This window comes from Leptopilina heterotoma, unplaced genomic scaffold (genome assembly GCF_015476425.1).
Source record: "Leptopilina heterotoma isolate Lh14 unplaced genomic scaffold, ASM1547642v1 Lhet_70, whole genome shotgun sequence".
Classification (NCBI taxonomy): Eukaryota; Metazoa; Arthropoda; class Insecta; order Hymenoptera; family Figitidae; genus Leptopilina; species Leptopilina heterotoma.
In genome coordinates, this window is record NW_025111162.1 from 1,354,508 (window position 1) to 1,381,821 (window position 27,314).

Genomic DNA, 27,314 nt, shown 5'->3' on the forward strand with positions numbered 1-27,314 from the left:
ATACGGCCCCGGAGAAGGAAATGCGATCACCAGCTTAACGTAACTGCAGCTCGCAACGAACATAACAAACAAGTGAATATACGGACGAGCAACGTAATAAATAAGTTAACGAACAATCAGTTGATAATAAAGACTTATACATTTACAATTATTTAAGTGAATTACAAGTGTTTTGAATTGGCGTGTTTATACGAAGCCAAAAATTTGTCAACTACAGCTTCCCTGTAGTAAAGAAGAAGAAGAAGCTTAATACCTGGGCAATAAGCTTACTGCCGGCAATTAGACGAATACACGACGAAATCGTTTAGATTTGTCTATTTGCCTAGGCAGTAAGCTTAATTCCCGGCAGTAAGCTTATTGCCCGACGAAGATTCGGCAATTAGACGAATCACATTAGAATCCATTTGCAGTGCACAAACGTCCTATAAAAAATTAATTAAAAACAATAATAATGATAATAATATTTCTTGACTCATATAAATAATTTTCGACTAAAATAAATACTGCTTGAGTCAAATAAGCATTTATTAACTGAAATAAATAATTCTGGACAGAATTAAATATTTCTTGAGTAAAAAAATATCTCCTGAGTCAAATAAATAATTTTTTTACTTTTGCATAAAGAAAAATATTTCTCGACTAAAATAAATTTTGTTTAAGTCAATCAAACAATTCTTGACTAAAATATTCCTTTAGTGAAATAAATATTTATTGAGTCAAATAGAGATTTCTTGATTTAAATAAATATTTCTTGACTCAAATAAATGCTTCTTGACATAAATATTTGTTATCATTGAGAAATATTTCTTGAGTCTAATAAATATTTTTTGACTCAAAAAGAAATAATTCTTGGATGAAAAAAAATATTTCTTAGGAAAATATAAATTATTTATTTGACTCAGGAGATATTTTTTTTACTCAAGAAGTATTTAATTCTGTCCAGAATTATTTATTTCAGTTAAGAAATGTTTATTTGACTCAAGCAATATTTATTTTAGTCGAAAATTATTTATATGAGTCAAGAAATATTATTATTATTATTATTGTTTTTAATTAATTTTTTATAGGACGTTTGTGCTCTGCAAATGGATTCTAATGTGGTTCGTCTAATTGCCAAATCTTCATCGGGCAATAAGCTTACTGACGGGTATTAAGCTTACTGCCTAGGCAAATAGACAAATCTGAACGATTTCGACGTGTATTCGTCTAATTGCCGGCAGTAGGCTTATTGCCTAGGAATTAAGCTTAATGCGAAATGAAAGCTTAAGCAAAATGTACATTCTATTAAGTCAATAAATATCTAAGTCCACTTGTCACTTTACGCTCTGGTTTATTATTCACTATTTTTTCTATTATTAATATTAATGTAATCAATTTTACAACTCATTTTTTCTGGAACACTAATTTTCAGTACTTTTTTTTAACTTACTGGCAATCTTTTTAAATATTGTAATAATGGGTCAAAATAAGTGAAACCGGCCACTTGAAAAATTTTTATCTCCAATTTTCAAGTTATCTATGATTTTTAGTAGATATATGAGTACACTTTTTCCCCCTAAAATATTTTTCAAAAAAAAATTTTATTTTTGAAGTAATTAGGTATTGAAGTTTTAGGTCATTTTATTTTCATTTTATTATTACTTTGAAACAAATAATGATAATTAAGTAATTTTTTTTTAAATTAAAGCTTAAAGTCTATACTTTAAAGATGAAATAAAGCGATTGCTAAAAAATGAAAATTTATAATTGTTATTAACAATTCTTTTAAACAATTGCAAATTGAAGAATGTTCTCAATGTTTTTGAAAGATTAAATTACGATATATTGATGCGCAAAACTATAAGGATTCATTTAAAAAAAAGAAAAATGAGTAACCTCCAATATTATAGAAATTATGTAAATTTTGCTGACAAAATGCAAGCAAAAATTGACTCAAGTTCCTGGAAAAAGATAAAATTGCAAACGAATAAATAAGATCTTCTTTTGTTTTGTTAGAAACTTCACGCTTTCAAGCGGATTTTTAAGATTAAAAATCGATTTTGGCCTGCATTTTGGCAGGAAAATCTACACAATTTCTATAATATTGGAGGTTACTCATTTTTCTTTTTTTTAAATGAATCCTTATAGTTTTGCGCATCAATATATCGTAATTTAATCTTTCAAAAACATTGAGAACATTCTTCAATTTGCAATTGTTTAAAAGAATTGTTAATAACAATTATAAATTTTCATTTTTTAGCAATCGCTTTATTTCATCTTTAAAGTATAGACTTTAAGCTTTAATTTAAAAAAAAAATTACTTAATTATCTTTATTTGTTTCAAAGTAATAATAAAATGAAAATAAAATGACCTAAAACTTCAATACCTGATTACTTCAAAAATAAAATTTTTTTTTGAAAAATATTTTAGGGGGAAAAAGTGTACTCATATATCTACTAAAAATCATAGATAACTTGAAAATTGGAGATAAAAATTTTTCAAGTGGCCGGTTTTACTTATTTTGACCCTAATATTCTATATATGAACAATTTAAATCATTTGGTAAAATCACAATATTTAAATCGTCTTATGTTGAGATAATCGCTTTTTATTTCTGATATGTTAACCCGTCAGCAGTCGCGCCTTTTTTAGTGTCTCACTTGCACTCTAAAAGCGCCCTATAGGTCGAGTAGTGTTGCGTGAGACTTTTTCTCACGGCGCGACCGCTGACGGGTTAAATCAAAATACATAACTAAAAAATAGACCTGAGCTTGTTTATAAAAGTATTCATAGTTAAAGTACATATTGACGTAAAAAAGACAATTTTTTTTTAATTCTAATAAAAACTGAATAATAAGAAGTAAATATACTTGAAGTTAGTGACCGTTTATTAATGATGTATTTTGAGTAAAAGGTTTATCGGTCGTGTTTTTTTAATAAAAGTAAAAATTCACTTTTTTAAAAAATTTTATTGATGGGTCGGTACCGACCCGAAACGTTGACACTTTTGTTAATAAAATTTTTTAAAAAAGTGAATTTTTACTTTTATTAAAAAAACACGACCGATAAGCCTTTTAGTCAAAATACAATAAGAAGTAAAATTTTCAATATTCCCTGTTTGAAAGGGAATTTAAGAAAAGAGAACTGAAAATTATACAATTAATGTAGATTTAAGAGCTTTTTTCTATAACTTTAATTACATTTTCTTTCGTTCGTTGTTTGTATAATACAAACTCACCTCAATTGTTCTTGTTTCCTTTTTTTCATCAAATATTTGAATATTCTAAAAATATTGTTAGCATTTTTCAGCAAAAATTTAAACAATAATTTAGCGACGCTCATTTATCTAAAAATTTTACTTACATTACAGCTATACTTGTCATTATCGATAAAAATTAGTTCAACTGTTGAACTGGACTTGACACAAACACTATTAAATTTACATTTACGCTTATCTAAAATAAATGATAAGAATAAAAACTTGAATATATTGAAAGACTGCTTTCCTCGTATATAAAAACTAAAATATATATCGATAATTTTATTCCTTTGGTAACAAGATTACGATTACTAAACACATTTTTTGTTATGTATATCGATTATTATTCGCTAAAGCAAATTTTCTTTTTGGAATTCTAATTATTTCTTTTTATTAATAGATTGTCTCCATAAAGTAACACAAATCTTATTTTTAAATCTCAATTTCAACTAATTTTCATTCATGACTTCGAACAATTTTCTTTTAATAAAAAATAAAAATTTATTGACACTAGTATAAAATAGCACAACAGGAAAAGTTGTTTCATTTTTCTAGGAAAAATGTTATGTATCAACAAAAAAGGCGCCTTTGAATGCAAAGTAAAAAAGTTAATAATATATTTTTTATCCCACATGCACAAAAATGGCGCTTTTAGATAACTGACGACAGGGAGTAAAGTCACTCATTTGTTCGACCATATGAAAATGGCGTCCATTTTCATATAAGTCGAACAAGTGACTGACTTTTATTCCCTGTCGTCTGCTATCTGAAATCGCCACTTTTGTGCATTAGGAATAAAAAATATCGTAAGTAACATGGGAATAAAGGCAGCCAATTTGTTTACGATGATTTTTGTGACACTCGTTCCGGTCTCGGGGCGCCTACGGTGCCCTCGACCTCCACTCGTGTCACAAAAATCACCGTAAACAAATGGCTGCCTTTATACCCTTGTTGCTTAATATACTATTTTTGTTCACTTTTCATATGATGAAAAACGTTCAACTATTGTACGAAGTCAGGATATTAATTAAAATTTTAATATTATATGTGTAGAAAATTTTATTTCTGTGAGCGCTTAAACGACTAGAAAGCCTGGTAAGGATTTTTCTTTTGCTCTTTTTCCTTAAGCGCAAATCTTTATTTACACGAGTCTTTAATTCTCTTTTTTCCCTTCGAGATCCAAGGATTGGTCATCAATTTCCAGCTCTCCTAAAATAAATAATAACTATTTTAAAAATTGTCTTCCAACAAAACAACTGAATTTTTTTTCTGTAAAAATTAGAGAATGTACTTATTAATTGGTATTTTACTAAATAATAAAAATGGTAAATCCGCAAAAGTTAATTGATTAATCGAGGACGTACCACGGCAGAGATTTGCGTCTGCGAGGTTTTTGTCCTGATCAGGACTGTTTAGTTTATCCGTCTAGAACGATAAATATCAGTTAAATTCAATATTGAAATTAAAATAAATAAATTAAAAATTAAAATTAGTCACAATTAGTTAAAATTAAGAAAAAATTTGTAAACTATTACCGCAAAATATTTTTGCCATAAAACGCATCCATAAACGCAGAGTACTGAGACTAGAGATTGACATAATAACCAAAGGAGAATATTTAAAGCTTGGGTACGTTCGAAGAGAGTTGCTCCGTGTCGTATGCAAAGTAAAGCCTCAGTGACCATAATAGCTCCATAGACCCAACATTGAGTCCCCACTCGATGACAAGCAGGATCTGTCACGTAGGTATAATATTGACTGAGAAAAGAAAAGAACATTCGTAATTAGAAGAAAATATTTCTTCATTTCATAATTGTAATTATTTCATTATTATCAAAAATTATACTTACTTCACTGATGGAGCGACAATGACACCAATCAAAATCAATCTCGTCACAACAAACGGATGCGAAGGCGGAAATTCATAAACGTGTTTCAAAAAGAATGTATTCAATTCAGAAACTTGCCAGAATATAACAAGTTGAACGAGTGCAACAAATCTCATATGCGTACAAGTTGGATCCAGCCATCTCACTGATGTCCAACTCATCGGCGTAAATTGAAGAACAGCCCTTTTCAATTTCCCCGTTGTACTTTCAATATCACGAATGCTGACCCATTTATATTCTCTCATTTCAAGTATTCGACATATCTTTAGACCAACCCAAATACCTAAACCATTGCAAATTAAAACATCGAGAATAAATGCATCCCACCAGCATTCCAAAAAATTCGGCAACAAATGAGCAAACGTAATTTCCGTCACTTCCCACATAATACTTATTGCCCATAATATACCAAAGTGACGTATTAAAATTGCCTTAAATGTCCAACCAAGAAAATGTGCCACTGCAAATACATCCAAATGATTGTAGATCTTTTCCAATGTTATGTCGGAACAATTGACACCATACTCTTTATCCATATCGATGTGAAATGACGATAAGCCCGGTTCGATCCAAACAAATATATTTCGCACAGTCTCATAACTTTGAAATAACATGAATAAGAGGGCCATTAAATAAAGTACACTGCATCCAAATACAATTCGCCAAACAACTGGATGTGGTCGCGTAAATGGTCCATTTGGAAATGTTAGAACCGAAATTATCAGAAAGAAGAAAATTACACACAATAATCCGGCCCACAAGTTGTCTTCTACATTCGTGGTGTCCCTGTTTAAACAAACAAAAAAAAACATCGTTCAAAAATGTGTTTAAAAAAACCTCTTTCAAAAATTTGAAAATTCTTCACCTAAACTCACTTTATCCAAACTTCCATTTGTTCGACAGTTATAATTATTTAAATATCAATTCACATTTCCAAATTATATTAAAAACAAACTATTTCTATGAAACCATTCTCTTAAACTTTGTATTATTATTTTCCACTTCGCGTGCAACATTATTCAACTTGTATACTGATAAATAAAAAAAATATATTTACACAAAAGAATATTTCATATTTGAAATATTGTTTAAACTATTCTTTTTTTCAGTGAAGGATAACAAAAACTATTCTTCAAACGATAAGTTATTTATTATAATTCTTATCGTAAACCTAATTATGCAAACTTAACGTATAAAATTATTACAGATACTTTAGAAGTTATAAAAATATAGAAAGCATTCTACTGTATTTGTTATATTTTATTACGTCAGCATTATTATCGTTTTTTAATAACAGGTTTACTCGTTCAATGTTAATAGTCTCGAACTGTCTAAAAGCTTCTATTTTGATTAATTGACAATTTCTATGAAAAAAAAGAGAAATTGAAGGAAAAATTAAATTAAATCCAACAGAATTGTAAACAACTTTTTACTACTTATCTCATAAAGTAACAATTTCAATAGTTTACTATCAAAAAGTAACAAATTTGTGTCTAAAGGAGAAAGATTGATTGGAAAAGTAAATGTAATTTATAAATATGTAAAAATATTGTGAATGATTTTGAATTTACGAGATTACGTATAGGTATAAGCAATAAATTTCGATTGTATATTCAATGTATGCCTCTTATCTACTAGAGGTGATTATAAAACAACTTACAAGTAACAAATATATCTATTATAATGTGATCACATCATTTGAAATTCTTTTAACTAAAAATATCTGTACTCATTGTTCAAAGACAAAGACTATTAACATTATAGGCTTGATTACATCATTTTTTTCTCACCTGACAAAAGCGAAATAAATAACAGCTCCAATTGACAATAAAAGTAAAGTAATTGTATGTGGTTTATAAAAGAATTCGATGGAAATGTCGTCCACTGGTTTTTCATTAATATTAAAAAAACTATCGGTACCGGAACGTGTTTTACATTCCTGTGTAAACGTGGACCCAACATCTTCTTGTTTTTTTTCCTTCCTATTTTTAAGATTACTACTAGTCAGACTTTTATCACTTGTCATTTTGCTTTATCATTTAAACTTTTTCACAATTCTAACACAATCATTTCCTTTAAGGCTTAATTTGAATTTAATATAATTTAATTAACATTCAGACATTATTATATTTTATACTTTAAAATAACGATAGACTCAACGTGAGACAAGGTGAGAGCAAGTGAGCAAATGACCACAAAATACAAATGAGCTATATGTTCAAGAAAATTTTCAGGTTAGGTTATAATAAACAGGATTACACTGTGAAGTTAGCCGAAAATCAATTATCGAAGTTCGAAAATCATTCGATTCGATTCGTAAACATAACCTCAAATCAACCTGTCATGAATATGTCAAAAAGGTCAAAAATATGTATCTTTTGGTTTCCTTAATTGATTGTTTTTAAGATAAAATAATTAATTCCATGTTATAAAAATGAGTGATCACGATAATGAAGCTGTGATAAAGGTATTTAATAATTTAGTTCTTCTTAAAATTTGACATTTATTAATTTATTCATAAACGTTTATGTTACTATTAAAATCGTTTATTCCAGATTCAATATTATTCTAATTTTTTAAATACAAAAAATTATTCAGGTATTCATTAAAATAGAGTCAAATTTTTTAAAATCTAATAATTTACGCTGTGTCTATTTCGTAAATATAATTTAATTTTAATTTCTATTTAACGGGCGAAATAAGAGAGATGAATTATTTCGCCCGTCATGAAAATTAGTAAGTGGGGGCAAACGGGCGAAATAACAAGAGTAAATTCTTTCGCCCATCATGAAAAATAAGTAAAAATATGTAAAACGGGCGAAGTAGCAATGACACATTGCTTCGCCCGTTTTTGGTTTTTTAATTAATTTTAATGGGAAAAAGGTTAGCTTGTCACTTGTATATTTTTGTGAAGATTGAATTAAAAAGTTGTAAATTTTTATAATAATTCACAAAGTTTCTTTATTTATCAATATTTCTGGTGCTCATTAGTAATTTTCTACATAATATTTTATAAAAGAAACTAGATTATGTATTTTAATATTTTTCCTATCTATCTATGTAGACTAAAAACATTCATTTTTAGAAAATTTTTATTATTTTTGTTCAAATCAGTTCAAAAGTATATTAATTCAGATTTGGAAAATAAGTTTTATGATACTATTTTTGAAAGAAAAATTTAAAAATAATTATATTTTCCTTGATTTTGATTTACAAAAACATTTTTTTTAAAGAAAGTGTTATAGTTTTTGTATCTTTTTAATTTTAAATCTAAAAGAATCCCGCAAGAAATATATTAGTTTTGGGTTCCAATTGGTGGTGTGCAAAATTCGATTCGAACTTGCCAATTCGAAAATGGACTGGGATCAAAAACTACCTATCGTATTTTCTGCAGTTCCCTTTATTTAATTTATCAAATAAATTTATAAATTTATTTTTTATGTTGATTTTTAAAGAGTTCTTTAATTCATAACCAATGTTTGGCTTTGTGGAATCTGCATTGACTTGTAAAAACTTCCCAAAACCAAACATTGGTTTTGTAAGAAGTGTAAAAACACTTAAAAATTTTGTTTCGTTACTTTTTAATGAATGATTATATTTAAAACGTTTTTTAAATAATTTTTACTATAATTTGTTTTGTTTCGTTACATTTTTAACGATGGATTTTATTTAAAATGCGTTTTTATATAAAAGAAAATTTATAAATATTTATTCACATTAAGTGTGATTATATTGGAACACTTAAAAACATTTTAATTGGTATAAAGTGTGAAATTCATTTTAAAACTTAAATAAAAAAACTGTACTTTTTTTAAAAATAAGCTACACATAATTATTTGAATTTGGTGTGAAGGTTACTAACCTGACTTGAACACACTTCTTTTCATTTCTGTCATTCACCTTAAAAATTAAAAATTTTTTAATGGCATTATAGGAATAACTATATAACGGGCGAAATAATTCATTGCTCTTATTTCGCCCGTTGTCCCTCACCTACGTATTTTTATTGACGGGCGAAATAGACACGGCGAATAATTTACAGTTTTTTACCTTCTGATTTCAATTTTTAACAAGTTTTGCATTCTTAATTATGTTGAATATAGTTTATGGTTATAAGTTTAGAAATGTTCTTTACCAGAAATATATTCAATTTAATACATTTTTCATCTGTAAAATTGTAGAGGTATCGACGAAACACCCACGAAAATAGTGGGTCCGATTCTGACGATAATTATGTTCCTTATATACCTGTAAAAATTCGCAAACAACAACAACTTACAAAACTCGGAAGACTTGGACAATTAAAAGACGAGGCTTCATCGGCTGGTGGCGGTAAAAGTAGTAGTGAAAATGAAAAAGATGACGATGAATGTGATAATCAGCTTTTTTGGACTCGACGATCCAATAAATCTCTTCTCGATCAGCACACTGAGTTAAAAAAATTAGCCGAAGGTACGAATCATCATTTTAATTTCTATTCTTTAATTTTTGTATATAATTGAAATTTTTTTTCTATATATGTGGACGTCCACATGAAAAGGGCCCATATTGTCGGTTCTAGTTTTCGAGATAATCGCAATTTAGTAATTTTGGAGCAAAATCTTAATTTTTTAAAAATTTTTTATTATCAATCTGTATGTTTTGACAAGTCGAATCATGCGATTTTAATCAATTTATCGATAATTTAACTGTTTAATTTCATTGGTTCTTTAGAAAAATGAAAAGGGCCCATTTTGTCGGTCATTTGCAAAAGTAATCCGTATTTTAAAAATGGAGGTGTGGAAAAATTTAAAACCTCTTGATTTTTCATCTTTAAGGTGTCCTGGACTGTAAACAATTCTTATCTGAATAACTTCTAAGAAGAACCAGAGATTTTTTTCGTCATTGTCGAAATGAAAATTTGGATATTGCGTCAATTTTTTTTATAATAGAGACTGTCAAAAAATTTTAAATAAGTTTAATATCTATTCTATTTCTTCACATGACACAATAAAATTGTACCTAATCATTAATCTTTTTAAAAAAATGGTTTTTTAATAGAAAAACTGTCCTTTTTAGAAAAGGGCCCATATTGTCGATTTTTCGTATTTTCAAAATTAAGAGGGGAGGGGGATGGTTTTAAAAATTTTAAACCTATTGGTTTTTAATCTTTTAGGTACCCTGGACTGTAAAAAATTCTTATCTGACTAACTTCCCAGGAGAACCAAAGATATTGATGTTAGAGTCTTTGTTTTTGTAGTCATAGAAATGAAAAATTCGATATTTCGTGAAAATTTTCGTAATAGAGACTGTTAAAAAATTTTAAATAAGTTTAATTTCTATTCTTTTTTTTGAAATGACACAATAAAATTGTACCTAATTATTAATATTGTAAAAAAATGGTTTTTTAATAGAAAAACTGTCCTTTTTAGAAAAGGGCCCATATTGTCGATTTTTCGTTTTTTCAAAATTAAGAGGGGGGGGGGAATGGTTTTAAAAATTTAAAACCTATTGGTTTTTAATCTTTTAGGTACCCTGGATTGTAAAAAAATTCTTATCTGAATAACTTCCTAGAAGAACCAGAGATATTGATGTTAGAGTCTTTGTTTTTGTAGTCATAGAAATGAAAAATTCGATATTTCATGATAATTTTCGTAATAGAGACTGTTAAAAAATTTTAAATAAGTTTAATTTCTATTCTTTTTTTTTAAATGACACAATAAAATTGTACCTAATCATTAATATTGTAAAAAAATGGTTTTTTAATAGAAAAACTGTCCTTTTTAGAAAAGGGCCCATATTGTCGATTTTTCGTTTTTTCAAAATTAAGAGGGGGGGGGGGAATGGTTTTAAAAATTGAAAACCTACACGGAGAGAAAAAAAGAGAGCCGTTTGATTTGGCAAGAGAGCGCTGTTTTCCCTTTATAAAGCACAGCAGTAGCGCCGAAAACGTCGAACGGTTATACTTTTTGAGGAGTATCGGTTCTCTTCTCCACACAAATAGAGCCGCTTACTTTCTAAAAAGTGTACCCGCTTTCCCCAAAAAGGAAAACCGTTCTCCCCTCGAGAGTAAGCAGCGTGCTTAACCTCAAGTTGAACGGCTGTTTCGCATTTAACGCAACCGCTCTACCGACAGGTAGAATTAGTTTTTTATCTTCAAGGTGCCCTGAACTGGAAACAATTCTTATCTGAATAACTTCCAAGAAAAACCAGGGATACAACAATTAGTTGGTATCGCAATCTTTAATTCCGTTTTTCTCGAAGTGACGTTTTTGGCGTTCTAAACTTTGAAATTCCGTAACTCAGCGAATTTTTAACCAAAAAAGTTCTAAGACCACTCAAAATTTTCAAAATTTTGCCAGGAATACGCCCATATAGATAACTCCAATAGTGCCAAAATGGGCCCTTTTCATGTGGACGTCCACATATAATTGAACAGGATTGCCACAGGTCAGAGAAATCAGGGAAAAGTCAGGGATCTTTATTACAAGTGTTGGAGAAAATTAAATGTTTAGAATTTATAAGAAAATTCTTAATTTTTGTGTCTTTTTGTTTGTCTCCTAAACAATGAAATTACCACGAATTCTAAAAAAACCTTTAAGGGGCACACCTAGTGTGAGTGACTGAAAAAACGTCGATTTTTAGGAATTTTTTTCAAGGAAATTATTGCATCTAATTTTTTTTAAAAGTTTTGTACATGTATATTTGTATAAATAGTGAACATTTTGTAATTTTTGCAAAAAAAAATATCTTTTTTTTAAAGAGTTATTCGCTATATAAAAAAAAACCAGTTTCTCCACTGCTGCAGTTATTGCGGCCTTCTGAGTGACTGAAATCAAAAAAACCAAAAAGATTATTAAACTAGAAGATATTTGCCGTACTATGAGGCTCCAGTTTTTTTTTTGGATGAAAAATAAAATTTTGGGATGCCAAAAACTATCGAATTTTTTAGTCGAAATTTATAATTTTTTTTTCAAAACTCCGCCATTTTTTTGAAATTCAATATTTTTTTCCATCCGAGGGTCATAGTACGGCAAATGTCTTCTAGTTTAATAATCTTTTTGGTTTTTTTGATTTCAGTCACTCAGAAGGCCGCAATCACTGCAGCAGTGGGACAACTTCTTTTTTTACACTTGCGAGATGGGACATAACTTTTAAAAAAATATGTAGTTTTCTTTACAAAAATAAAAAATTAATAACTGATTTATAGACAAATAAAGGTAAAAAAAATTGAAAACATTTGACGCAATAAATTCTTCAAAAAAAATTCCTAAAAATTTTTTAATTTTTTCAGTTTCTGACAATAACTTATTTTGACGTATGAAACTATCGATACGGCTGCATGCGCACGGCCCAAAAACATACCAATATTTAAATAACGATTTTTCTGTAGAAGCAAATGTCAAAAAATTAGCAAATATACCATTCGAAAGCTTATAATATTCTTCGTTAAATGATATAGGGTCAGACCAGCTCAACTGTGTTAAAAAAATTTCATTGATTTTCTAAAATGTTAAAACTTTTATAAAAATCTGTAGTTCACAACAAAACAAAAAAACACATTTAACCGTTTTTTTGAAATTTGAAATTTTTCTTATTTTTTTTTTGCATTAGGGTCAGTCCACTGACTTTCGTCTGAGAGTCGTTGCGACCATATTTAAAAAAAATCTAATTTTCATATATGTGAAACTCAATGATTTTCTGAGTTCATTAGTCATAATATTATGTTACAAATTTTATTTCGTTTAATAATCTCCTATAATATTAACATATTCGTCGTCGTTTTGTCATCCGTCGGTCGTGTAACTCCGTACTTCATCGTTCGGTCGTTCGACTTATATCATTTATTCATCGTATCGTATATATATGTCGTAGGCGAAAAGGAAAATCCGTCGTTTAGGAAAATTCTCATGTAAATGACAATTATTTTTTTAATCGCCTGAATTTGTTAGTCATTTAGCTTAATGCCTAGGCTTTAAGCTAAACGCCCAAAGAGCGCCAGGCGAATAGAAAAATTTGTATCGATTGATCAAGAATAAACAATGAAATGAAATTTCAATTAGTAATATAATAGAAAAAATCCAAATTAAAGACAAACATATTTTTCACAAAATTGCAATAATTTATTGTAATTAATTGAAGTCAACTGAAAAGGAAAAAAATAACAATTTATTTATTGCAGCAAGTTAAACTTTGGTGGTATCGCGAACTGCAAATTATTTTTAATTTTAAGTAAGAGCACTTATTTGTCTTGGATTGATTTAATAGCCGCCTTCCAGTAACATTTTTTAAATCCTTGTCCGCCGCACATAGATTGATGTGATGCAGCTTCTCTTAAAGTCAGAGTGACATCTGTACAAACTTCGTCAATTTTTAGATTTTCAGTACCTGATTGCGATATATCAGTTCGCGAAAACCAACCTTTAATAATGCCATTTTTTGTACCAATTTTGTAAACATCGTTTTTAATGTCTATTACGACGCCTTCAATCATAGAAAAATCTAACGGGCCACGATCAACATCAGGTACCACCAAAGTTACGCAATTACCGATTGTTAATGGAGGAAACTGTTTGAGACTAAATATAATTTTGAATATTCTATAAAATTAAATTTAAAATGTAGTTTCAACTAAGAATATTTAAAAGCAAAGAAAATAAACAAAGACTCATAAACAAAAAATTAGAAACGATTTTCAATTCAAAATACCTGCAATATAATATTTATAATAATTGAAATTTCATTACAATGTTTATTCTTGATCAATCGATACAAATTTTTCTATTCGAATGGCGCTCTTTGGGCGTTTAGCTTAAAGCCTAGGCATTAAGCAAAATGACTAACGAATTCAGCCTATTAAAAAAATAATTGTCATTTACTTGAACATTTTCCTATTCGCCCGCGTTTAGCTTAAAGCCTAGGCATTAAGCTAAACGACGAAATTTCCTTTTCGCCACGACATATACATACTCATTGTACATACATATACGCATGCGCAGTAGTATTCTATCAATGGTACGCATGCGCAGTAGTGTTCTATCAATGGTACGCATGCGTAGTAGTGTTCTGTGAATGTCAGGCATGCGCAGTAGTATTCTATCAATGGTACGCATGCGCAGTAGTGTTCTATCAATGGTACGCATGCGTAGTAGTGTTCTGTGAATGTCAGGCATGCGCAGTAGTATTCTATCAATGTCAGACATGCGCAGTAGTGTTCTGTGAATGTCACGCATTCACAGTAGTGTTCTATCACTATAACGCATGCGCAGAGGTGTTCTATCAATATCAAGCATGCGCAGTAGTGTTCTATCACTATAACGCATGCGCAGAAGTGTTCTGTCAATGTCAGGCATGCGCAGTAGTATTCCATGAATGTCACGCATGCGCAGTAAGGTTCTATCACTATAACGCATACGCAGTAGTGTTCTATCATTATTACGCATAAGCAGTAGTGTTCTATTACTATAACGCATGCGCAGTAGTGTTCTATCACTATAAAGCATGCGAAGAACATTTAGAACTTTAAAATTAAATTTTTTAATCCATACACAATCTAAAAATTATTTTTCTACAATACAAAATTCCCAAAGCCCAAAATGTCCAAAATATGAAATTTCCAAAATAAGAAGTGTTGAATTTTACTGTAAGTGAAAAGAATTAGATTATTGAGTATTGAGATTTAACAATTCTATTTCTGTGTAAGATATTTTTAAAAAATCATTATTGTCAATGTTTTACAAAAATTTAAATAACTTCTAAAAACATGAACACTTTTAATGATCTTAAGCTTACTTTAAAGGTTCTTTTCTACAGAATGGGAATTACTTGTAGACATTAACGTGTAATTTTTTCTTAGAAATTGCAGGTCGGCAAAGTTATACACAAAAATTTCAATTTGAAATAATTTTTTTGTACAAAAAACTATTCTTCAAAAAATATAAAACATTATATGATGTAGATTTTTCAAGAAAATTTAGTAAAAAAATATGTTTGAATTTTAAAAATTATTTTTCTGTTAACCCGTTGCCTGTTAACGACCGTTGGGTAGTAAACTTCTTAGCGCAAAATAAATGCAATTTTTTATGTAAATTATAAAATAAATTATTTTATATCATTATTAACACACTATTGATTGCAATGATCCTAAATTAAGTAATAAATAAATTATTATTTTTAAATAATATAACAATTTAAAAACAAGTAAAATTTATGAAAATTTATTTTTAATTTAAGTCACATTTAGTGTATAAGGGTTTTTGGAGTCAGTGAATTCGAATTTGACCTTAATTTTAAAAAATTCAAAATGGCGGACATCATTTTTGAAATTCATTTGGATTTTTATCAATCTCAGTACCTAAGGGTTTTTCAGGTCGCTGAATTCGAGTTTGACCATCATTTTTAAAACTTCAAAATGCAGGATCCAAATTGGCGGACATACTTTCTGAAATTCATTTGGATTTTTATTAATTTCAGTATCTAGGGGTTTTTCGTGTAGCTAAATTCAAATTTGACCTTCATTTTTAAAAACTCAAAATAGTGGACATAATTTTTAAAATTTATTTGGATTTTTATCAATTTCAGTATCTAGGGATATTTTGGGTCACTGAATTTAAATTTGTCTTTCAAAATAAAAAATTATGAATTCAAAATGAGGGACGTAATTTTTTTAATTCATCCCGATTTTTATCAAATTTTGTACTCTATTCTATATCGTTTGCATTAGCTGATAAAACGAATCATGACCCCAGAATGTGCCGCGTGGAGGCTGCAAAGGTTTTACATTACACTTTCTGTTCTTTGTTTTTTTTGTTTATAATATCTGTTTAAAATTTAAAAATTTTGTCCGACATATTGGATCCACCATTTTGAATTTTTTTTGACGTCATATTTATATTCAGCGACCCAAAGAACCCTTGTATACTAAGTTTCATAAATATTCATCTAACAGATTTTGCTGAACATTTTGGGCCAATCATATGATTATTATTTTTCCAAACAGCGAAGGGGTTTATAAGATTGTTTCAAATTTTTTAAATTCTTTTGGTCTAAGTTTGCCAACCTGCATTTTCTAAGAAGAAAGTTTCGTATATTCGCATAATTCAAGTTATTTGAATCAAATAAATATATAGATAAAAAACATTATTTGAATGAGATAATTTTTTTTAGTGTGCTAATACTTTTACGTATGCAAATGGAAGAACATTAATTTATTTATTATAAATTTGGTATAAGGACTACATAAATAATTATTTGACGCAATTAAAGAGATATTGCTAAATTAAAATAATTAATTATGAAAAATAATTGCATATTTGATATAAATAAGGGAAGTTCCACGTCAACACGGACACAGCTCTAAACAAAAATTGCTTTGATGGATTTAAACGTTCTAGGGCTTAAAAGATTTCTACATTCATGTACTTTAAGATGCCGATGGGCGTTTTTTACAAATTTTCATTTCCGATGCCAATAGAGCTGTCAAAAGTCAAAAGGTCCAATAATCTCAAAATACTTTTATGAATTAAAAGCAAAAAACGGGGTAAATTATTTTGTAACTCATTCTTTATCAGTTTTTAGGGTCCCCGAATATAAATCTATTTTTTTTTAAATTCAAAAAGGCGGATCCAATATAACGGACAAAATTCAAATTTGAACAGATTCGATTGAAACTTGTTACTCGGGGGTTTTTAGGGTCGCTGATTGCGAATCTGAAGTCACTTTTTAAAAATTCAAAATAGCGGAAAAAATTTTCAAATTTGATCCGATTCCCTTAAAATGTGTTACTTGGAAGCTTATGGGGCCACAGATTACAAATATGAAATCACTTTTTAGAAATAAAAATGGCGGATCCAATATGGTGGACAAATTTTTAAATTTGATCAGATATAATTAAAACGTGTTACTCGGGGGTTTTTAAGGTATCTGATTACGAATCTGAAATCACAGTTTAAAAATCGAAAATAGTAGATCCCATATGACTGAAAAAATGTCCAATTTTGATACATTTCGCTTAAACTTTGTAATAATAACAAATTATTTACATTATAGAACAGTATGAAGCTAGAATTTCTTAAAAGTGACTTCAAATTCGTAATCAGATACGCTAAAAACCCCCGAGTAACACTTTTTAATTAAATCTGATCAAATTAAAAAATTTGTCCACCATATTGGATTCATCATTTTTAATTTCTACGAAGTAACTTTATATTCATAATCTGCGACCCCAAAAGCCCCCGAGTAACACGTTTTAAGGGAATAGGATCAAATTAGAAAATTTTTTTCGCCATATTGGATCCGCCATTTTAAATTTTTAAAAAGTGACTTTACACTACCGGTCAAAATTGAGAGACCACCCATTTTCAGTCGAATGAAAATCGTTTTAAAACATAAAATTTATTGAAACTAAAATTTTTTTCTGCTCATTTTTTTAACCCCTTGACTGTGGATGACGTGTATACACGTCATGAAAAAAACTGGCCCAAACTGTGGATGCGACGTGTATACACGTCATGGCCCAAACAATAAAAACATCTTAACGTATATTCGCAAAAATTCTTACTCGGGGGTTTCTGGGGTCGCTGATCACGATTCTGAAGTCAGATATTCAAAATACATAATTTCTTATCCAAAATGTCCGCCAAAAATTTTGAAAAATTTCAAAAGTGGATAAATTCTCTTAAAAATTGTTACTCGGGGGTTTTTGGGGTCGCTGATCACGATTCTGAAGTCAGATTTTTAAAATATATGATTTTTTATCCAAAATGTACGCCAAAATTTTTTCAAAATTTAAAAGTGGATAAATTTTTCTAAAAATTCTTACTCGGGAGTTTTTGAGGTCGCTGATCACGATTCTAAAGTCAGATTTTCAAAATACATGATTTTTTATCCAAAATGTCCGCCAAAATTTTTTAAAAATATTAATAGTGGATAAATTTTTCTAAAAATTCTTACTCAGGGATTCTTCAGCTCGCTGATCACGATTCTGAAGTCAGATTTTCGAAGTACATCATTTTTAATAATCTTCTGCCATATTGGATCCTCTTTGTTGAATTTTGAAAACCTAACATCGGATTATAGCAATCAGCGACCCCGAAAATTCCAGATTAACAATTTTCAGACCATTGTAATGAATTTTTAAAAATGAGTTGCTATATTGGATCTGACATTTAAAATTTTTAAAAATTAATAACTGTTTCGTAATCAGCGACTACAGAAACCCTCGAGTAACAAATTTTAAACGAATCCAATGAATTTTTCAAAACCATGACCGACATATTGGATCCGCCATTTAAAATTTTAAAAAACTAACACCGGAATCGTAATCAGCGACCCCAAAAACCCCCGAGTAACAAATTTTAAGCGTATGCAATGAATTTTTCATAATCGTGACCGCCATATTGGATCCGCCATTTTGAATTTTTAAAAACTAACACCGGAATCGTAATCAGCGACCACGAAAACCCCTGAGTAACGAATTTTAAGCGAATCCAATGAATTTTTGAAAACCATGACCGCCGTATTGGATCCGCCATTTTGAATTTTTAAAAACTAACACGGGCATAGTAATCAGCGACCCCAAAAAACCCCTTAGTACCTAGTGTCATGAAAATTTATTCACAAGAAGGTCTTACACATTTCGGGACCATTTTGTTATATTTTAGCTACACACTGAAGGGGTTAAAGATGATAAAATTTTGAACAGAAGAAGATATTTCAGAAGTCGTTTGGCCAATAATTCATTTAGATATTTTTAAAAAATCACTATTTTCAATGTTTTACAAAAATTTGAATAACTTCTAAAATAAAAACTTGAACCAAAAAAATATAAAAAGTTTTAAACATTCTTATTTACAGAAAAATAATTTTTAAAATTCAAATGTAATTTTTTTATTAAATTTTCTTATAAAATCTTCACCATATAAAGTTTTATATATTTTCTAAAATAGTTTTTAGTACAGAAAGATTGTTCCAAATTTTTTGAATTTTTTTGGTCCAAGTTTGACGGCCTGCATTTTCTAAGAAAAAATTACACGTTAATGCCTATAAGTAATTCTTATAGTGTAGCAAATGACCTTTAAAATAAGGTTAAGATCATTAAAAAGCGTTCATTATTTTAAAAGTTATTCAAATTTTTGTAAGACATTGAAAATGACGATTTTTTAAAAATATCTAAATAAAATATTGGCTAAATGACTTCTAAAAGATCTTGTTCTTTTCAAAATTTTATCATCTTTTAAAAAATAAAAAGCAAAATATTTTTGTTTCCATACATTTTATGTTTTAAAATGTTTTTCAATCACCTAAAAATGGATGGTCTCTCAATTTTGACCGGTAGTGTAGATTCGTAGTCAGCGACCCTAAAAACCACCGAGTAACAAGTTTTAATCGAATCTGATAAAATTTGAATTTTTTCCGCCATATTGGATCCGACATTTTAGATTTAAAAAAAAACTTTAGATTTATATTCGGGGACCTTAAAAAACTGCTAAAGAATGAGTTACAGAATAATTTACCTCGTTTTTTGCTTTTAATTCATAAAAGTATTTTGAGATTTTTGGACCATTTGACTTTTGACAGCTCTATTGGCATCGGAAATGAAAATTTGCAAAAAATGCCCATCGCCATCTTAAAGTACATGAATGTAGAAATCTTTTAAGCCTTAGAACGTTTAAATCTATCAAAGCAATTTTTGTTTAGAGCTCTGTCCGTGTTGACGTGCGGAATGTCCCATAAATATTTAGTTATTTTAAAAAAATTATTTTATTGATGCAAATAAATATTTATTTGAATTAAAATCCATGCATTACTGAATCAAGTAATTTTCCTAATTGATTTAAAGCAATATTTATTAGATCCAATTATTCCATTAATTTGACTTAAATAATTTGAATTTGCTACAAATAACTATTTATTTGATACTACAAATTAAAATTTTTATATCAAGGGCAGTTCCATACAAAAAGTAAATGGTGGATCACCGATTTTTCTTAAAGTTTGTAATTTTGTAGTATTTGGGGTACTAAATAACTGTGCCAAACAGTTTTGCAAAAAAAAAAATTTTTGCAAGATATTTAGATTTGAAAAATCAGAAACTGAAAATAAATAAATAAATGTCAATTTTTTATAATATTAAAAAAAAGTTAAGAAAAATTAAATTTTCAATAATTTGTTTAAACAATAATTTTTTATTGTTAAAAAAATATGCTAAGGACATCATGGAGTTTCCTAAAAAAATTATTTTCTCAAAATTTAAACCTTCCTTAATAAGTGGTTAAATTTTTAAAGAAGTGGTTTTTGATGTTTTTGAGAAAAAATTTTTTGAAGTTTGCTCTACGAGTTTTTGTGCGTTGCGCTAACTAAGTAGCGCCTATATCAGTGTATTTTTAAAGATGATACAGATTTTATAACAATTTGAATTCACTTTTATCGCTTTTAATTCTCACCTTCTTACTGGGAATATTTAGTTGTAATTATTTTTAATTAAATTGTAATAAATGAATCTTAATTGTTTATTTAAAATTTCGTAAAAAAAGTAATTAAAATATGGTATAAAAAAACCATATTTAATGTCTGAATTTTTATATTCACATTTTTTTTTACTAAAAAAAATGATATTAATCATTTTAATACTCCCAGAATTATTATTTTAATATCAGTACTGATATTAAACATTTTACAAAAGAAATAAATTATCTTTTTGTTTGTTTGAATTTTCATTTTGGATGAGAAATTTTTTGATTTTTGATTTTTTTATATTAATTTTTATTTGACTATATATTGTAAATTTTCATTAATAATTGATACTGAAATTTGAATTTGTGATACTAGAATAATTATTTTATTAATATTTTAAACATTTTGAAATTTTTATCTTAGATTCAGTACTGATGTTTCATATAAATACTAGAAAATATGTTCTTTTTTAATTACATATTGAATTTCTGACAAAAAATATTATATTTTATTATTTAAAATTTACAATTTTTTAAGTTTGAAACAATTTGGACATTTTGGAAAAATTGGAGTTTTTATCGTTCATTGAATAAGAAATTTTATTCTTACTCTTCTAAAATATACATAATCTACTCGAGAGACAGAATTTAAACCAAATTAATTAATATTACAAAGAATAAAAATTAATCTTTTTTTGTTATTATAAAATGAACATTAGGTAATTTGGATAAAATTTGATTAGAAAGTAATTCTTACTCTTCTAAAGTGGAAATAAATATAATCCACTCGAGAGACAGAATTTGAATAAAATTAATTAATATTATAAAATAGAAATTAATTTTTCTTTCCTTTTGTTTAAAATAATCAAGATGCTAAAGGCAGCAGAAGCACTAAGAAATATGAATCTTATAATACTTCCGCGCGTATTAACTGTAAAAATTTATTTAATAAATGGAAAAATTATAAAAAATTTTTACAACTCTTGATTATTTTCAAGGGTTATGAATAGATAGGATCATAGAAAGACGATTTTTAGATTTATTTATTGTTTTCAAATTGAGATTTTATGATTAAAACTTGAAATTTTGTTTGAAATTAATAAATGAACATTTTTGTTTTAGAATTGAAATCTACGAAAAAAAATTTTTTTGTCTATTTGCAGCTTAGTTTAAAAATTTTAATTTTTTAATTAGTCATTAACATTGAGTTCGATTGTTAGTTTTTATTTAATCAATATTCAAATTTGGACAATTTTTATTTAGACAACAACCATTTTTTCAGTTGGATAAGAATAATTTTTATTTAGACATCAACATATAGTTAAATAAAATTATTTATAATCAAATTTTTTATAGATCATCAACTCTTTTGGTTGGATAAGAATTTTTTATACATTTTTTTTTGAAACATCAACCCTTTTGGTTGAATAAAGAAGAGACATTTTATTATATTTGAATTAGAAATTTTTTATTTAGATATTTTTTTCATATCTTTGATTTAGTATTTTGATATAGTATTTGATATAGTATTTTGATTTAGTAATTTTTGATTTAATAATTTTCGATTTAATATTCGATTTAATAATTATCGATATAATATTCGATTTAGTAACTTTCGATATAGTAATTTTTGATTCAGTGTTTGATTTAGTATTTTTTTTTGGGATTTAGTAGTTTTTGATATAGTAATTTTTGATATAGTAGTTTTTGATATAGTAATTTTCGATTTAATAATTATCGATATAATATTCGATTTAGTATTCTTTTTATTTTATTAAACACGAGAAACTAAGAAAAATTTAGTAAACTCCTCAATATTGGAAATAAAATGTCAAAAATATTATTTTTATCAAAATTTGATATTAGAAAGGTATAAAAAATTCAAAAATGATAATAAAAACCGCGAGGGACTTCGCGTTCGCGAGATAACGCTCGGGAGTCGCGGGTAGTAGTCACAGCGGTTCCACATGGAGGCAAAATCGCAGCGACGTTGCGATTGTCGTGCTCCTACCATCCCATCTACTCAAGCTGAGTCTCCAATAGGTACGAATGTAGGTGCAAGTGTCAGTGCCAGTGCCAATCCCCAATACATTTTAAATGGGTTTGGCACTGGCACTTGCACATGCATATTGGCACCTATTGGAGACTCAGCTTCAATGCATTCCCCTCATGACGTCACAGGCGGGGAGTGCATTGAGTAGATGGAATGGTGGGAGCACGACAATCGCAAAGTCGTTGCGACTGCCGTACCCCCACCAGCACTGTGAATCGTACCGACGCCAGTGGTTCTCTGCGCTGTGAAAAGTAAATAGAGAAGTAGGAGAAGGGCACCATTATATAATAATATACAATATTATTATGCAATATAATAATAATATTTAATATACTGAATATATATTATATATTTATATATAATATAATAATTATATAATGTGTAAAAAATTTATTATTAAAGGAATACTTGAATAATAATTTTCCAGTTTTGCCATCAACAAAATTTTTAAGCTAATAATTATTTATGATTTTAATTCTATATTAATCATTATTATTGGTTATTAAATGAATATTTATTTATTAATATTAATTAATCATTAAATATCACTAAACATTTATTTTTAGGTTATGCCAAAACAAAATTAAATTTATTTTTCCAGGTATGGAATTCTACCTTCCATATGACCGGAAAAACTTTGTTTTTTCGTACGAATTCCGGAAATTTTTTTTAAAATGAATTATGCACGTGATTTTTGCTAAAAAATTTTCTCTTTAAATTCAACCAGGGTTTCCACGCAACCTGAAAACCTGGAAATGTCAGGGAATTTTTATGAACCTTAAAAAAACCTGGAAAAGTCAGGGAATTTTGATTGGAATCCTGTAAAATTATTGTTTTCTAAAGTTATTGTGCTTATTCTTGAAATTTAATTTTTCTTTAATTCAAATTTCTTAATTCAATTTTAAAAGAGTTGCCTTTACAATTTTTCTTAGCAATAATTTAATTTATTATTTTCATAAATAATAAAACTCATCGCAAAATTTTAATTACTTTTAATACAATTTTAATGGAATTTCTCAAAAAATGTATAATTTAATTATGTTTCAAAATTTTATTAAAATTCATCAAAGAAATTTAATTATTTTCAATGATTTTAAATATCTACTATTATAATAAAATTTTTTTCAAAAGAAATGAATTATTTAAAATTTCTTTATAAATTTCTTCGCAATAATTCTTTTATTTTCATAGATAATAAAACTCATTGCAAAATTTCAATTATTTTGGATACAATTTTAAACGAATTCCTCGAAAAATGTATTATACTTCAAATATTATTAAAATTCGTCAAAAAAATTCAATTATTTAAAAATTTAATTATAGAAAGTGAATTTATCATTCGGCAGTTAAATATTAAGAAGAAAGAAGCTGTCAATTATCCGAATCAAACTTTTACTAAACAAAATTAAATATCTTAAATAAATCTCTATAAGCTCTTAGATTTCATATGTATCGACAGCACAGCTGCCTGAATACAGAAACCTGCTTAATCTGAAAAATATTTTCGAAATTAATTAATAATTTCAAAATTATCAAAAAATCCAGAAAAAAAACGGTAGCATGGTGGGATACGAGCCCACGACCTTTCTATTGCCGGTAGACTGCTCTGACCACTGAGCTACATGCACCCCGAGATTCTCCGAATTCTTTGACATATACTATCCCTTCCTACGTTATTATAATGATAACGCAGGAAGTTTCTTAAAGATGGTAAGCCATCTTTCTACTGGCAATAGAAAGGGACCATCCATAAACCACGTAGCTCCGATTTTTGAACTTTTCGACCCCTCCCCTCCCCCACGTAGCTTAACGTAGCATATTACCGAACCCCCTCCACCCCTACCTAATGGAACGTAGCTTTTTTCTTTTTTTATGAATATTAAATTCTCTTTTCTAAAAATAATCAATAAAATCGTATTGAAACATAGTAAACAATATTAAATGTTTTTAAATCACAGTTTATTTTTTTCTTTGACAAGTAAGAGTTTGATACAAGACTAATTCTTAATTTTAATCGATATTTTTGTATATATATGTATATTTTTTCATCACTATATATTTTATCAATATATGTGGACGCCCACATGAAAAGGGCCTATATTGTCGGTTCTAGTTTTCGAGATAATCACAATTCAGTAATTTTGGAGCAAAATCTTAATTTTTAAAAATTTTTTATTATCAATCTACATGTTTTGACAAGTCGAATCATGCGGTTTTCATTAATTTATCGATAATTTAACTGTTTGATTTCATTGGTTCTTTAGAAAATTGAAAAGGGCCCATTTTGGCGGTCATTTGCAAAATTAATCCGTATTTTAAAAATAGAGGTGTGGAAAAAATTTAAAACCTCTTGATTTTTCATCTTTAAGGTGTCCTGGACTGTAAACAATTCTTATCTGAATAACTTCCCAGAAGAACCAGAGATATTGATGTTAGAGTCTTTTTTTCGTAATTGTCGAAATGAAAATTTGAATATTACGTTAATTTTTTCATAATAGAAACTGTCAAAAATTTTTAAATAAGTTTAATATCTATCCTTTTTCTTCAAATGACACAATTAAATTGTACCTAATAATTAATCTTGTTAAAAAATGGTTCTTTAATAGAAAAACTGTCCTTTTTAGAAAAAAAAAGTTTTTCGTATTTTCAAAATTAAGAGGGGGGGATGGTTTTAAAAATTTAAAACCTGTTGGTTTTTTATCTTCAAGGTAACCGTTTTTCTCGAAATGAGGTTTTTGGCGTTCTAAACTTTTAAATTCGTAACTCAGCGAATTTTTAACCAAAAAAGTTCTAAGACCACTCAAAATTTTCCAACTTTTGCCAGGAATACGCCCATATAGATAACTTCAATAGTGTTAAAATGGGCCCTTTTCATGTGGACGTCCACATATATTTCTCGACTTGACTTTCGAGCTGCCCGCGTAATTTCAAAAAAATGTATGTCAAATAAAAATACAAAGCTACGTTGCTCAGACTAAAAAACCCTCCCTCCCCCCATGTGGTCTAACGTAGCACATTACCGAACCCTCTCCCCCCCCAAAACAGACTACGTGGTTTATGGATGGTCCCAAAGGTCGTGGGCTCGTATCCCACCATGCTACCGTTTTTTTCTGGATTCTTTGATAATTTTGAAATTATTAATTAATTTCGAAAATATTTTTCAGATTAAGCAGGTTTCTGTATTCGGGCAGCTGTGCTGTCGATACATATGAAATCTAAGAGCTTATAGAGATTTATTTAAGATATTTAATTTTGTTTAGTAAAAGTTTAATTCGGATAATTGATAGCTTCTTTCTTCTTAATATTAAACTGCCAAATGATAAATTCACTTTCTATAATTATAATTGCCTATGAATTGATATACTAGGCTTACCATCTTTAAGAAACTTCCTGCGTTATCATTATAATAACGTAGGAAGGGATAGTATATGTCAAAGAATTCGGAGAATCTCGGGGTGCATGTAGCTCAGTGGTCAGAGCAGTCTACCGGCAATAGAAAGGTCGTGGGCTCTTATCCCACCATGCTACCGTTTTTTCTGGATTCTTTGATAATTTTGAAATTATTAATTAATTTCGAAAATATTTTTCAGATTAAGCAGGTTTCTGTATTCGGGCAGCTGTGCTGTCGATACATATGAAATCTAAGAGCTTATAGAGATTTATTTAAGATATTTAATTTTGTTTAGTAAATGTTTGATTCGGATAATTGATAGCTTCTTTCTTCTTAATATTTAAAAATTTGTTAATAAAATTCTTTATAAGAATTCAATTTTGATAAACATTCAATTATTCAATAAATTATTTATTTTTGTATTAAAAATAATTAGGTATTTAAAAAGATATACTTAAAAATTCTTTTAAAGAATTAAATTATTTTAAAAAGTAAAAAAATTCTTAGCAGAAATTCAATTATGGTCAAAATTTAAACAAAAGTTATAGTCAAATTTTCAATTATTTTTAAAAATATTAAAATTTGTCTCTAAAATTCAATTATTTTCAAAAATTTTAATAAAATTCTTGGCAATACTTCAATTATTTAAAAAAAATTTAATAACATTCTTGACCAAATTTCAATCATTTTCAAAAACTTTTCTCAATTCAATGAAATTTTTTTGACAAAGATTCAATTATTTTTAATACATTTTTAATCTAGTTTCTCAAAAAATGAAATTGTTCTTAAAAATTTTATTGAAATTCGTCAAAAGAATTTTAATTACCTATTTAAAAATTTGTTGATAAAATTCTTTAAATGAGAGTTCAATTTTAAAAAAACATTCCATTTTTCGATGTTTTGAACATTAGGAAATTGAAATTTGGGGAATAATCATGCGCCCCTTTAAAATTGTTTTAAATTTTCGTTTATTTATATAAATTTCTGAAAGTTAACATTTCTGTCATCAAACATTTGTTTATAACAATAAAAAGGATACAGGGTTGCCACGCTTTTGCTCATTTCAAATTCCCTGACTTTTCCAGGTTAAAAAACGGAATTTTTCCAGGTTTTTAAAACTACATTTTTATTTTACAAAATTTTTAATTCTAACATTTTTGAAATTAAATATGTTATAAAGATTGAAATATCGATCACTCGGAGTTTTCGACTCGAAGCAATCTATATCTTCATGTCTTAAAAATGTTAAAATGATAAAATCATCATTTTTATACCTAATTATAAGATTATTGTTACTCTAACTTAAGTATT

At 27.8% G+C, this 27,314-nt stretch overlaps 2 protein-coding genes across 3 annotated transcripts in view; one reads left to right on the top strand and one right to left on the bottom strand.

Moving 5' to 3' along the window:
* Positions 1–4,280: 4,280 nt before the first annotated feature.
* Positions 4,281–7,315, bottom strand: LOC122510574 (phosphatidylserine synthase). 2 transcript variants are annotated; one of them, XM_043625336.1, is made up of 5 exons: positions 6,919–7,315; positions 5,090–5,914; positions 4,775–4,997; positions 4,604–4,664; positions 4,281–4,448 (listed from the first exon to the last, which is right to left on the bottom strand). In XM_043625336.1, exons 1-5 carry the CDS (start codon positions 7,152–7,154, stop codon positions 4,393–4,395), a joined length of 1,401 nt encoding a protein of 466 aa, XP_043481271.1. In that variant the 5' UTR covers positions 7,155–7,315; the 3' UTR covers positions 4,281–4,392. The 2 variants fall into 2 exon arrangements, with proteins under 2 accessions (XP_043481271.1, XP_043481272.1); XM_043625337.1 differs by lacking the exon at positions 4,604–4,664 and having other exon boundaries at positions 6,919–7,314.
* Positions 7,316–7,436: 121 nt separating this feature from the next.
* The window catches only part of LOC122510573 (ATP-dependent RNA helicase abstrakt), a 276,756-nt gene continuing 256,878 nt past the window's right edge, over positions 7,437–27,314 (top strand). The window contains exons 1-2 of the mRNA XM_043625335.1: positions 7,437–7,595; positions 9,310–9,580. Coding sequence (XP_043481270.1) covers positions 7,563–7,595; positions 9,310–9,580 — 304 coding nt within the window. The 5' untranslated portion in view covers positions 7,437–7,562. The remainder of the gene's footprint in view (positions 7,596–9,309; positions 9,581–27,314) is intronic.